This window comes from Anopheles aquasalis, chromosome 2 (assembly GCF_943734665.1).
Source record: "Anopheles aquasalis chromosome 2, idAnoAquaMG_Q_19, whole genome shotgun sequence".
NCBI lineage: Eukaryota > Metazoa > Arthropoda > Insecta > Diptera > Culicidae > Anopheles > Anopheles aquasalis.
This window is the reverse complement of record NC_064877.1, coordinates 57,450,647-57,463,963: the sequence shown is the minus strand read 5'-3', so window position 1 is coordinate 57,463,963 and position 13,317 is coordinate 57,450,647. Positions and strand designations below refer to the sequence as shown.

The window sequence follows — 13,317 nt, the reverse complement described above, 5'->3', positions numbered from 1 at the left end:
AAAACATAATTAAAATACGCACACAACCCTGTAGGATGATTACATCGTTACCCCTATGTTTAGTTAGACCAACGTTATCAACTTTGTGTTATATTTGTGTTAAGAAAACAACTTGCGATCAACCATTTTTCCTGGGAATGTTTTGCTAGGATGTAGGAAATGGTATAATTGCACTTTAATCTCGACAGGCATTCTAACAGCAAATCAGACGAGCAATCAGTATTGATACATTAAACATGCGCATAGTAGATGGCAAGTGATTTATAAAAGCGTGATCCTTAATTAGATTTTCTTGCAGTAGCATCTTTGAAACAGAATGGGACACACCACCGGATTAAAAGTCACTGCGACCGTTATTGTGCTGATTATATGTGCCTATGGCACAGAATCAGGTTTTATATCAGCGTCTACGAACCAAATATCCCAAGCTTCATCAAACCAAGGACAAGGAAAAATCGATCAGGAGGTGGTGCAAGCCGAACAGCATGGATCGTTTGGAAACACTCGAGTAGAGAGGGTAAGTGTGCCAAGCTCATTTTTAATGATCAAATATGTACTTTCTGTGGAACAGCATTTGTTGTAAGGAAGTTCGTTTAGTGTTCTCGTCCACTAATTGACTGCTTGTATTTTGTGGTTTTCTTGCAGGCCATACATAAAATGGAGGAGCCATGTCCCTGCGGTTTCGGTAGAGGCCAGGATGGAAAATGTCATAAACTCGCTATAAAATAAAATAGCACAATATTATAATGGCGACCATATATTCGGTTGTATTTCGTAATTCGCTTGACAATTATATAACTACTTAATGAATTAGTCAATTTTATTTTGCTTCTAGGATATGCAATAAAATTTTACCTTGGGGTCAAATAGAGTTCGTTTTAATTTTAGCAAAGCTAACTACACCATTATTTTCATAATTGATTCGTTAGTAAATACTGTGATACAGTCCATCTACGGTATTCCTTTTAGATCGGTTATTTGCCTACGTCAAACACTATTACGGTAATTGCTTGCTATTGATTGTTGCATCAGTAGAGGGGAAGTTGCTCAGTGCAATTAAATCGTGCGCTTGCACGTGAGGTCAGATGCTATCGACGGCTTCATAAAAAGCACATTACGTTTGGTTGAAATAAAAAAATGTAATGTTTTTCTGATACTCGGTTTATAAAGCAAACTTTTTTTAAATTTTTAACTTTAAATTTCAATACTTTTGTTTCATATGTCTCTTTTCTGTGTTGTAACCTAATCCAACTCATTTTACATCTTGTTATCATTTTTTCAAATGGACTAGTTGCTGCGGCTTCTGAAGGAGTATCTAAAAGAAGTTTATGATGAAATTGATTATCGATGTGAAGTGTGTTCTCGATCGAGTTATTAGTCATCGAAAAGAAACACCAATAATCACAATGCCAGACAATGACCTACTTGGTGTTACAAAGATGTTATCTACAAATCCCAGCTTATCACGGAATGATCATAAATTCCACTTATTTCCGGTGCACCGCAATGTTCGCCCACCATGACATTGTATGTTGTCTTAAATTCAAGACAAATACAATGCAATCATATCTGGAATGATGAATGAATGAAATGAATATTATTTGGAATATTATTGAAACGGGAAATTAAGTTGCTCGATTGATTGTTACGCGTGCCGCCACATAAAATTGGTCGTTCCACGGAATATCTCTGGGTTTTTCTCGTCTTCGATAAGATAGACGATAAGCTTCACAGCGAAACAATCAAGTAAGGGTGATCATTGTGCCTGTGCCTTATCTTGGCGTATGTATTTGTGTGCATGAATTACGTCTTTGCCACCGGACTAGTAGCTAGTGTCTCGCGCAATCATTCATCTATTCTCACAGCAGCATTCCCATCGTGTGGCAGTTCAAGTTTGTGCTCGAGTGTAATGAAGTGCGCATTTGTTTTTCTGTTGAGCTTGGTGCTGCTATTATCCAGCACCAGCGCAGCACCCGTTGGTTATGAAGAAGCGCCTGAAGATGTTCCGCAAGCAGTGGCCTTGACCGCAGCAAAGATTCTGGATCAGTTGACAGACTCGGTGCAAGCTCCCCCGAAAGTAAGTGAATTACTACAAATTAGTGAACGCGGGACTACAAAGAGGCTAAAGTGATTCGATATCCTTTATTACAGATTACAAATGTGATTGACGGACCGAAGGTGTGCCCTGAAGGTCAAATGCTTGATCATCAGGGAAAGTGCAGACCCATCTTGGGATAACATGCCATTATGTGGTGCGTGAGGCATAATGTTTGATTGAATAAAATGATATAAGATAAACTTTTTTCAGTTAAATTTACTGTTGTTACAGTTTTCTTATTTTCCTCTAAGTTCTTCAGTGTGTCTTTAGGTCAGCACCTGTTTGAATTGCGGTTGTGTATTACATTAGTATGAGTTTAATTTATTGCGAAGGAAAATGGGGTGTTTGCTCTCGTGTGAAGTGGTATTGGGAATCAAATTAAGACGTCACGATGGGCTGAAAATGCTAGGTGTAACGTAAATGTGTAGCACAAAGATCTGTTGTTGCTTATCAGCATGTATACTACGACGGAACTGAACAATCTGCTGGAACCTTTTATCGGATAGGTTGAAATGATTTGACGAATGGGCTAGATTCATAATTTTACTTTTTCGGGAATTCGTTGTTTAGTACTATTCATAAAGCTTTGCTTTGAAAGTATTGTATTGTTAAGCAGGAGAAAACATGTTGTAAGAATCTCAGAAAATATGCTCGAGAACAGAAAGATCACCAGCTATTAAATAATTCGGTTGATTTTCCATTACTGTTTTATTTACGTGTCGAGATGCCGCAGTCCTGAAGCACTTATGGCGAGTGAAAAAAAGGCTCAATTGATGGTATTTGTTTTTAGTTGTGACGAAATATTTGTACAAACTAACGGTACAAATGATTTCCAATTTTTAAACCCTAACTGCTCTTATCTCGTCACTTGTCAATTCTCTGTAATCAATCAATCAACCAATCATCAACAACCGATAATCATCATCTGCAATCAAGCCATAGCAGAGATGCAAAACATTTTTAGTGTTCATCTTTCATCGATACCGCGGGTTGTGTTTCTAAAAAATAAACTACTACAAGTATATTTACAAACAATTCTTAGAAAATGCTTATTCATTGAATCGCGTTTGTTACGACTTACTGCAAACAGCAAATAATAAGCCGTTGCTCATGTTACACGATCATGCGTAGCAAATCTGTCGCTGGTTTGAATCGATTTGGGTTCCAGATGTAAAATTAAAAACTCATCAATGCTAGTGCTTGTTAGATTTTACTTTTGGCGACATTTGTAGCGTTCATTTTGCAGATCACACAGAAGAAATGAAACTTTCTACAGCGATAGCTGTAGGATTAGTGCTGCTGTTGTTGGGAAAAGGAGGAATGAAGGAGCGCGAGCGTGCCCTGCAGGATAAGTATTCGATCATCAGGGAATTTGCAGGCCCAATTTGAAATAACCGTCTTATGTGAGCTATTTTATTCCTGTGATTAAATGTATGGTGGTACAGTGTTCTTATTTTGATTATTGCTCTTTAGTGTGTTGTTATACACCGCGGTACGAATCACATTAAAAAGGTTCGGAATGGTAATAACAACTAGGTGCAACGCAAATATGTAACACCAAGATTTGCTCACGTATAGTATACGGAAGGTATTAGACAATTTCGTGGAACCGTTTATCAGCAAGGATGAAAGACCCATATTTTTACATTGTTGGATGATAGTGTTTCAGTATATTTTGATTTAGTTTCTAATGGTTAAATTCACTTTTACATCTCCTCTTTCAGAAATCTACGTACAATATTCATTTCAACATAATTAAAGATTTACACAATAACCATTTTTGAGCTGTGTATTAAGCAGCTTAAATAAGGATACCGAGACAGATACGGGTACGTTTGAAAAATGCTCAATCTACATAAATTGCTGGTTGATTTTGAAACCGAAATTGGAGAATTGAAAAATAAATGCAAAGCAACAGTTGATTCGCTGAAATGCAATTGTTTTCACTTACTCGAAACAGTAAATAATAATCGGTTACACACGATACGCCATAATGTATAGCATATTCCTCGATTTAATCGTTGATAGTTCCAGTTATAAAGCAGCAGCATTCCCAACGTATGGCTGTTCAAGTGTGTGCTCGAGTGTAATGAAGTACGCAATTGTTTTTCTGTTGAGCTTGGTGCTGCTATTATCCAGCACCAGCGCAGCACCCGTTGGTTGTGAAGAAGCGCCTGAAGATGTTCCGCAAGCAGTGGCCTTGACCGCAGCAAAGATTCTGGATCAGTTGACAGACTCGGTGCCTGTTCCCTTGGAAGTAAGTGAATTACTACAAATTAGTGAGCCTGGATGCCTGGAGTAGCTAAAGTGATTCGATATCCTTTATTACAGATTACAAATGTGTTTGACGGACCGAAGGTGTGTCCTGAAGGTCAAATGCTTGATCATCAGAGAAAGTGCAGACGCATCTTGGGCTAATCTGCTATACGTGGGGCATCATGTGCATGAGGTGATTGATTGAATAAAATGATATAAGGTATACCTTTTTCAGTTAAATGTACTGTTGTTACAGTTTTCTTATTTTTCATAATTTCTTTTTGTTTCTAGATTCATAATTTCTTTTTGTTGGTAATTCGTTGTTTAGAACTATTTAAAAAGCTTTGCTCAAAAAACATTTTCAGAATTTTACATTTTACACCTAGGATTTCCCTTACTGTTTTATTTCCGTGTCAAGGTGACGCAGTCCTGAGACATTTCTGGCGAGAGAAAAAGGCTCATTTTATGGTATTTGTATTTTGTTGTGACGAAATATTTCTATCATCAGTAATTATTTTTAACCCAATCACGTTGCCCTTATCTTGTCATTTTTCAATTCTCTGTAATCAATCAATCAACCAATCATCAACAAACGATAATCATCGAATCAAGCCATAGCAAAGATGCAAAACATTTTTAGTGTTCATCTTTCATCGATACCACGGTTAGTTAGCTGAATGAAGGAGCGTGCGTGCCCTGTAGGATAAGTATTCAGGATAGGGAATTTGAAGGCCCAAATTGGAATAGCCGTCTTGGCTTGATGCATCACGTGCTTGGAGTGTTTGATAAAATAAAATTATGTAAGCTATTCTGTTCTCATGATTAAATGTTTGGTGGTACAATGTTCTTATTTTACTTTATGCCCTTTAGTGTGTTGTTATTGTAAACCGCGGTACAAATCAACTAGTAACAACTAGGCGGAACGCAAATATGTAACTCAAAGATTTGCTGTTGCTTATCAGCACGTATAGTATATGGAAGGTATTAGACAATTTCGTAGAACTGTTTATCAGTAAGGATGAAATGTTTATGTTTTTACATTATAGGATGGTAATGTTTAAGCATATTTTCATTTTGTTTCTTATGGTTAAATTCACTTCTAAATTCCCTTTTTCAGAGATGTACGTACAACATTATTTTGTTTTGAGTTTTCTATGAATTATCTTAAAATAAGGATACGGAGAGAGTACGTTTCAAAAAAAATCTAAATCAACAAAACTTTCTGGTTGGTTATCACTTGTTTAGCTTGCTAACTCGCTACCTGTAAATTGAAAAATAAATGCAACGAAACAGTTGATTCGCTGAAAAGCGATTGTTTTCACTTACTCGAAACAGTAAATAATAATCGGTTACACCCGTTACGCCATAATGTATATCAAATTCCTAGATTTAAACGTTGATATTTCCGGTAATAAAGCTGGAAAATGGCAAATGCTACTGATTATTCGATTTTTGGCTTTGGATGTATTTATTTAGTGCAGTTGAAAGGATCTCAAACCAGAAATGAAAATTTCTGCTGCGATTGCTGTAGGATTAGTGCTTTTGTTATTAAACAGTACGAGATTAGTGGAGGGTGAGAAAGTCCTGGAAAAGGTTTCAGTTGTGGTAATACCAATTGTAGTACCAGCCAGCCGCAATTATAAAATCCATACAAATGTTTATACAGTAAGTTAGTCCACGTTATTGTTTTTTTATAAAATTCAATAAAGGTTTTTTTTCAGATCACAAACATTGCTTCACGTAGTCTAAATGTCTGTGCCAAAGGAGCAGTTCGTGATTCGCATGGAAAGTGTAAAACTACGGCTAGTGTCCCAAGCATCTGTCCACAAGGATCTGTCCGTGATGCTTACGGAAAATGTGATCCCGAGCTCTCTGGGATCAATGTAATGAAGACAATCGTTCCAAGAAACTGCTCAGAAGGATATGTGCGTAATTCCTACGGCAAATTTGTTCTTAATCTCTATGGAGTGCATTCATTGTAAATTGTATGGTAGTATAGAGATTATGGAATGATTATTTGATTATTTGATTATTTATTGGGCTACTTGGTCGCCAACTTAGGCTATCCAAGGAATTACTTATAGTCTAACGCGAGGGACGGAGGTTACAATTTACGTGAGGGCGTTTCCGAGTCGATAGCGGAAAGTGGGTACGGAGATATTGTGGTCGAATAGGGCACTGGCATCGCTAAACGAGCGCATTATGGAATAATTATGTATTATGGCCAAACTTCAACAAGCCAAACCTGTCGCTAGGAGTACGGTTGGATTTGTAGATTTAAAAAATATATTAGTCTGCTAAATATGTAACTGATTGAGAAGCAGTATCGTTGGTTGGTTCAGCAATTAAAAATAATTGTCATCACTTTATACCACATAAATGACCAAAATGCTTTAAGGAATGCATCAACAACTCAACCAAATTTCAAAGGATCGTATATTTATTATCGTTTGTCAGGAGCAGTCATTTTAAAACAGATTCACTATAGCTTTGCACTTTCCTCGGCTATCAACTGCTTCGCCCTTTCGGCAGTTCTGTGGAGCATCGATGATCACAAAGGGCTGAGAATTCTGATCGGTCTGTACGATCGTATCTTCGCTTTCGGGCACATTGTTTTCTGTTGAAGGATCATTTACAAATTCCGGGGAATCCTGGGACATCACTTCTGCAGAATCGTACTTGATCCTGTATAAGCTTAACTGATATACGATCGGACTGTTATAGTAATGCAGTTGGTGCGGTAACTGGACGTGTTCGGGTATAGCTGCTGGAAGATAGGTACTGCTCACGGTGTAAAACACTAGCAGGAAGCTTGTCACAATGAATGATGCGATATACATTTCGCTTCGATAACAGATCAATGCGCCCGAAAGCAATCCAAACTATGACTGAGTACGTGCTGATGATGGTAGAGCATTTTATACCGAATATCGCTAACCTTCCTGAGGAAACCACTTTGCTTGAGATTATTCTTGGCGATTGTTTGTGTTGGATATTCCAAAGCTCCCAAGGACGGATCATTTGCATGTTACCGTACGATTCTATCTGCACAATAAATACCATTAGCCCGTCATCACACCAAACATTTGCTTTGATTTGCTTCGTTTCATGTGGCCGGCCAAATGGGTACCGATTCCGCTAGGTACGTCATGGGGGATTACGTCGCTTTACTCACTCTTGTGGCATTTCGTTTGATCCAAAGCAATTCAGAGCAAACGATCTTCGCGATATTATCTTACCTCGTCCATGAATTATGTAGAATAAATCGTAGGTATGAGTATGAGTAATCGAGCTATAAAATATACATAAACTGTCTATTTAATTTCAACTATGCTGATCAAATCCAATTATTGATGATAGCTTTATGTTATGAAAAGTTGGGCGTTTGAATGCTAATTGAGAATACCAGTATTGATGGTTGATTTGCCATTTTACAAAGATTGTCATCACTGCATACTGGGTTGTATTAAAATTCTCGGAAATGATTCAAGGAATGTACCAATAACAAAAACCAAATTTCAAAGCATCGTTAATTTATTATGTGTTGGGTTTGTCAGGAGCAGTCATTTTAAAACACCTCGATAGTAGGTCTGCACTTTCCTCGACTATTAGGTACTTCTCCCTTCGGGCAGATCTTTGGCGGATTAATGATTACTGTGAGTTGAGCAACCTGATCGGTCTGTACGATAGTATCTTCGCTTTCGGGCACATTGTTTTCTGTGGAGGGATCCGTTACAAATTCCGGGGAATCCTGGGACATCACTTCTGCAGAATCGTACTTGATCCTGTACAAGCTTAACTGATATACGATCGGACTGTTATAGTAATGCAGTTGGTGCGGTAACTGGACGTGTTCGGGTAGAGCTGCTGGAAGATAGGCACTGCTCACGGTGCAAAACACTAGCAGGAAGCTTGTCACAATGAATGATGCGATATACATTTCGCTTCGATAACAGATCAATGCGCCCGAAAGCAATCCAAACTATGACTGAGTGTGTGCTGATGATGGTAGAGCATTTTATACCGAATATCGTTAACCTTCCTGAGGAAACCACTTTGCTTGAGATTATTCTTGACGATTGTTTGTGCTGGATATTCCAAAGCTCCCAATGACGGATCATTTGCATGTTACCGTACGATTCTATCTGCATGATAAATACCATTAGCCCGTCTTCATTTATTTATTTATATCTCATACCAAATATTTGTTAAGATATGCTTCCTTCGTATGATATGAGTCACTCTTGGGATATTTCGTTCGATCCACAGCAATTCAGAGCAAACGATTTTCGTGATATTATCTTACCACGTCCATGAAATATGTAGAATAAATCGTAGGTATGAGTTTGAGTGTAATTCATTTTAACTAAGCTTATCTGATAAATAGATTCAATTCCAACTCGAAATTCGATTCGAACGAGACGGATAGAAAATTGTACAATTGTTCGTAATGTTCATTCAAATATGTTTATTTTAGAGCGTGCAGGATTTTATACTTCACGGATCATCATCCTGGTGAATCTCATTCCTCGATATTCTTTGAAACTAATCCAAAAATTTGATTTCAATACGTTAGTTACGACGTACCGTCCGTTCAAGTTTGAATATGCATCATTAACACCGTGCCACCAGCCGCTTTCGCAAATAGAAGCCCAAATTAGGGGGCTCTCATCATTATCCCTATCCTTTGTTGAGAACATCCTTCCCTTGTGCTGTACAAGCGAATCGCCTGCGGTTCCATTATACGATCCGAGTGTTTTAAGAATGTATTGCTCATTCTCGTCACCTACTTGGAAGGCATTATAACGAGCATACCCGTAATTACCGCTAAAGTCTTTCATCTCAATCACTATTTCATGTGCACGGACCGTCGTCAGTTGGTGGATGTGCTCCAGCCCGAGCCAGAATTCCTTGTCCACCTCACCAAAGCCGTTTCGGTAGTCGAACCATCTCCGAAAAAAATCAACCGTGCCATCGAATCGATGTTGCACTACAATCCAACCGCCATCAAATGATTCCATCTCGCAATAGACCTTAAACGGCGCACTAGTGTCGTTGATGCGGATAAGATAGACTCCTGAAACGTTTGCTGGTGCATTCTTGCATGAGACGTAGTTTGGTGGCTTAGTGACCGTTGATTGCGTTGTACTGGTTGTTGTCAGTGTTGTTGGTGTGGTGCTATCTGGCGGCGGTGTGGCTGATGTTGGCGAGACACAATCTGGGATGCGGTTCCGTTCCACTTCCTCGCGGTGCTCTCTCAACTCGGTTTGAAGCTCCGACAATTTACGTTCCATATCGTCTAACCTGTCCAGCAGCACCTGCAGCATGGTTCCCAAAAGCCCTTCCACAGGTGATGTATCTACATCGATGGTTTGAGGGCAATTACTAGTTGCCCCTACGTAGAAAGTAGCACAGAACAGTGAAAAGAAAGAAATCCACTTCATCTCGCCACAATGAAGCTCTATGTGTGCCACTACAACGAATCAGTTGCAGGTCCAGTAGGAACTGTGATCGAATGGTTTAGCGAACGGCATTATATACTCGATCATATCCGGGATCTCTTAATGGTTGTACATAAGAGCTGTCAACAATTTTGTATGTGGTATCCGGTATCAGTAATAGCAGTGTTTAATCTGTATCCGGTGTGTTCGTTTCAAATGCGATTGCAATCTGGAATCGCAATCGGTTACCTTGAAGAATCGTATAGTATGGAGCTATTAGGAAGATAAGCAGTTAAAACAGTGCTATCATCGCTGTTGATACATCCCTTATTCGGTCATTTACAGGCGCCCATCACTCATACTTTTTCCAAAAATTCGAGCATGCCTACCAACCAGCCAAGATAACTGGAGTTCTTAAGAAGAAGTGGTTCATTCGTTTTATAAACTACAGATTTACGCTTTGTTGACGTAGGCTTGCCTAACGTCGACTTAACAATCGCAATACTTTGAGCACGGTCATACCTGTAGCGAGTAGCAGGAAATATATGTTCCCGTAGTACACAACTGATGCAAAAGAAGGTCTTTAAACCTTTATAACGCTATGCTTGTGCTATTCGAGGTTTTGTCCTAAATGTGTGATATAGTGTTGCTTAAAAAAATAAGTGTTGCATCGCATCATCGGTCCTTTCATTGTGTTATCATCAGCTTTTTCAAAGATATTAGATCCATGGCACTATTTGGGGATGAACGATAAAGGCCACATAACTCACGGTTTGAATAAATGAATGCATCTCAGGCGTTTCATACCGCCTTACACGAATAGGCACCTATAATCGAAATGTACTTCTAGTAATTGATGGCAGGCTTTGTAGAATCCCACTCATCTTCAGACCACCGTTAGTGTTCTGCAATCGAAACAAATCGAACCACAAACAATTGTCGACCCAACGAAATTTTATCAAACCAAAGTAAAAGTGTGCAAACCGCTTTCGGATTTCGAATTTGTATCCCTGGAAGGGGATATCCCCTTCCCGAAATAAAAAAAAACCTTTTTCTGACAACTTGCTTTCAAATGCATCTTTAATCAAATTACATCCAATAAAAATTGATTGTTTGCCAATCACCACGATTAATACGAGCTTAGTTTTATAATTCGCGGATCATCATCCGGGTGAAGGCCATTCCTCGCCAGCCTTTGAAATGAAACCAAAAATTTGTTTGGAATACGTTAGTTTCGTTGTACGGTCCGTTCAAGTTTGAAAATGCCTCATTAATACCGTGCCACCAGGCACCTTGGCAATAAACAGCCCAATTTGCGGTGCTCTCATCATTATCCCTATCCTTTGTTGAGAACATTCTTCCCTTTTGTTTTGTCAGTGAATCACCTATACTGCCAATATACGGTCCCACGTTTTTAAGCTTGTATTTTTCCTTCTCACTGCCTATTTGAAATGCATTGTAGCGTGCGTATCCTGAATTGCCATTAAAGTCCTCAAGCTCCACGATCAACTCAAACTTACGAGAGGTTGTGAGTTGGTGAACGTGCTCCAGCCCGAGCCAAAATTCACTGTTCAAATCTCCAAAGCCCTCGCGGTATTCTACCCAGTCACGATAAAAATCAACCGAGCCATCGAATCGATGTTGGAGGACAATCCATCCGCCTCTAAACTTTTCCATCTCACAATAAACCTTAATAGGTTCACTATCGTTCTTCACGCGGATGGAATACACTCCCGACACTTTTATTGGTGTATCCTGGCACGATGTGTAGATTTCTGGATCAGTCTCCGTCGGTTGCGTTGTACTGGTTGTTGGCAGTGTTGTTGGTGTGGTACTATTTAGCTCCGGTGGTGCTGGTGTTGACAAGACGCAATCCGGGATGCGGTTCCGTTCCACTTCCTCGCGGTGCTCTTTCAACTCGGTTTGAAGGTCCGACAATTTACGTTCCATATCGTCTAGCCTGTTCAGCAGCACCTCCAGCATGGTTCCCAAAAGACCTTCCAGAGGTGATGTATCTACATGGATGTTTTGAGGGCAATTACTAGTTGCCCCTACGTAGAAAGTAGCAGATAACAGTAGAAAGAGAGTAATCCACTTCATCTTGTCACAATGAAGCAAAACCACTAAAACGAGTCAATTGTAGGTCCAGTCGGATCTGTGATCGAATGGTTTAGCGAACGGCATTATATACTCGATCATATCCGGGATAATGGTTGTATATAAGAGCCTCCGGCATAAAATACGGTGTATGTGTATCTGTGTTTAATCTGCATCCGGTGTGCTCGTTTGATTGCAATGTGGTGTTATTTTGCAGAGTCGTATGGTAGGAAGACATGAGTATGATAAGCTATTATAGCAGGTCTGTAATTGCTATTGATACTTTATTCTTCTGGCAGTGTATTTACAACCTTCACACATTTCCTTAAAAAAAAAGAAAAAGATAATCGAACAAGCGCGTCAGCTAACCAAGATAACCGGTGATCTTTCAGGAAAGGTTTTTTATCCGTTTGATAGTCTGCAAGTCTCCGCCTCGTACTCGCATATTATCGAGTATAAGTATGTATAAAAGTAGTGGGAAGACTAAAAAGACTAATTCTCGAATCATTGTGAATCTTGTAGCGCCAATTGTTGCCTGAATGAAGGCAAGCAGACCAAATGTAAGTGAATGAGTGTAAAAATCATTCTGCTCCCTGCAGCCGAAGAAGTCGGATGCGCTTACGTTCCTCTGCTCTCGGCCTGTTTACGGTGTCGCGTGGTGCCAGTGTTAGTGAGTGTTGTGCCATTGTGCTACTGTGCCGTCGACGATCACAGCACGGTTTCTCACGATCGTGTTGTTATCTGGTGGTCTCCGTAAGTGTTTTGTGCCAGTGAACTACCGTGTATCCCGTTTGTAGCGTAAAACCTACGCTAGGCGGGTCCCGTTAGTTTCCTGGCAGTGTCGGTGTGTGTGTGGTACGTAGCGTCAGGAGCTAGCGCGTAATCGTATTACGCTCTGCTCCTGCTTCGTTGCGTACGAGTAGTTTGGGGGCATCGTGCGCGGAGATTTGGCCTTGATCGCCGATCGTCGCACAGGGTGACCCATTTTTGTTCGTAGTTTGTCTTTGTTTTTTTTTATAATTTTTAGTGTAGTTTTTGATTTTTGTTTTTGTTGCTCGCCTTGTCATCTCACGCCTTCCCCGCCATGGAGTCTGACTCCGGGCCTGCTTGCAGCCCGGATGATGGCTTCACCGTGGTGTCGGGGAAGAGGAAGATCGGCGAGCCTTCGTCGCCCCCTCCCGCTGCAAAGAAAACGGCTACGTCCGCTCCGTCGGCGCAGCCAATGATGAGCAACCGTGTGCGAGCGTACCCGGCGTCCGGTTCGGGACCGTACACCGTTTATATCATGCCTCGTGAGGTGCCGTTGGACACGCTGGCGATCACGCGTGCCTTAACGGCCAAGTACAAGTCGGTGTCCGACGTATTTCGGGTAAAACCGAATAAATTGCAGGTCACCGTAGGCGACCGGAAGCAGGCTAACGACAT

The 13,317-nt window shown here is 40.1% G+C and overlaps 3 protein-coding genes across 3 annotated transcripts; 1 reads left to right on the top strand and 2 right to left on the bottom strand.

Moving 5' to 3' along the window:
* Positions 1-96: 96 nt before the first annotated feature.
* On the top strand, positions 97-1,086 carry LOC126571839 (uncharacterized). Its single transcript, XM_050230673.1, has 2 exons — positions 97-517; positions 646-1,086. The coding sequence occupies exons 1-2, from the start codon at positions 317-319 to the stop codon at positions 727-729; spliced, it is 285 nt and encodes a 94-aa protein (XP_050086630.1). The 5' UTR covers positions 97-316; the 3' UTR covers positions 730-1,086.
* A 7,716-nt stretch (positions 1,087-8,802) lies between these two features.
* On the bottom strand, positions 8,803-9,813 carry LOC126571820 (fibrinogen-like protein A). The gene has a single exon (XM_050230650.1). The coding sequence runs from the start codon at positions 9,796-9,798 to the stop codon at positions 8,845-8,847; it is 954 nt and encodes a 317-aa protein (XP_050086607.1). The 5' UTR covers positions 9,799-9,813; the 3' UTR covers positions 8,803-8,844.
* A 460-nt stretch (positions 9,814-10,273) lies between these two features.
* Positions 10,274-11,778, bottom strand: LOC126575909 (ficolin-1-like). The gene is made up of 2 exons (XM_050236933.1): positions 11,181-11,778; positions 10,274-10,317 (listed from the first exon to the last, which is right to left on the bottom strand). Exons 1-2 carry the CDS (start codon positions 11,776-11,778, stop codon positions 10,274-10,276), a joined length of 642 nt encoding a protein of 213 aa, XP_050092890.1.
* Positions 11,779-13,317: the final 1,539 nt, after the last annotated feature.

Excerpts from the sequence above, each read along its gene's own strand:
- LOC126571839 (XM_050230673.1), top strand. The coding sequence starts at position 317 with ATGGGACACACCACCGGATTAAAAGTCACTGCGACCGTTATTGTGCTG. Across the intron at positions 518-645 it reads GAAACACTCGAGTAGAGAGG|GCCATACATAAAATGGAGGA; the intron begins GTAAGTGTGCCA and ends GTTTTCTTGCAG.
- LOC126571820 (XM_050230650.1), bottom strand. The coding sequence starts at position 9,798 with ATGAAGTGGATTTCTTTCTTTTCACTGTTCTGTGCTACTTTCTACGTA.
- LOC126575909 (XM_050236933.1), bottom strand. The coding sequence starts at position 11,778 with ATGCTGGAGGTGCTGCTGAACAGGCTAGACGATATGGAACGTAAATTG. Across the intron at positions 10,318-11,180 it reads ACCGTATATTGGCAGTATAG|GTATGACCGTGCTCAAAGTA; the intron begins GTGATTCACTGA and ends TACTCGCTACAG.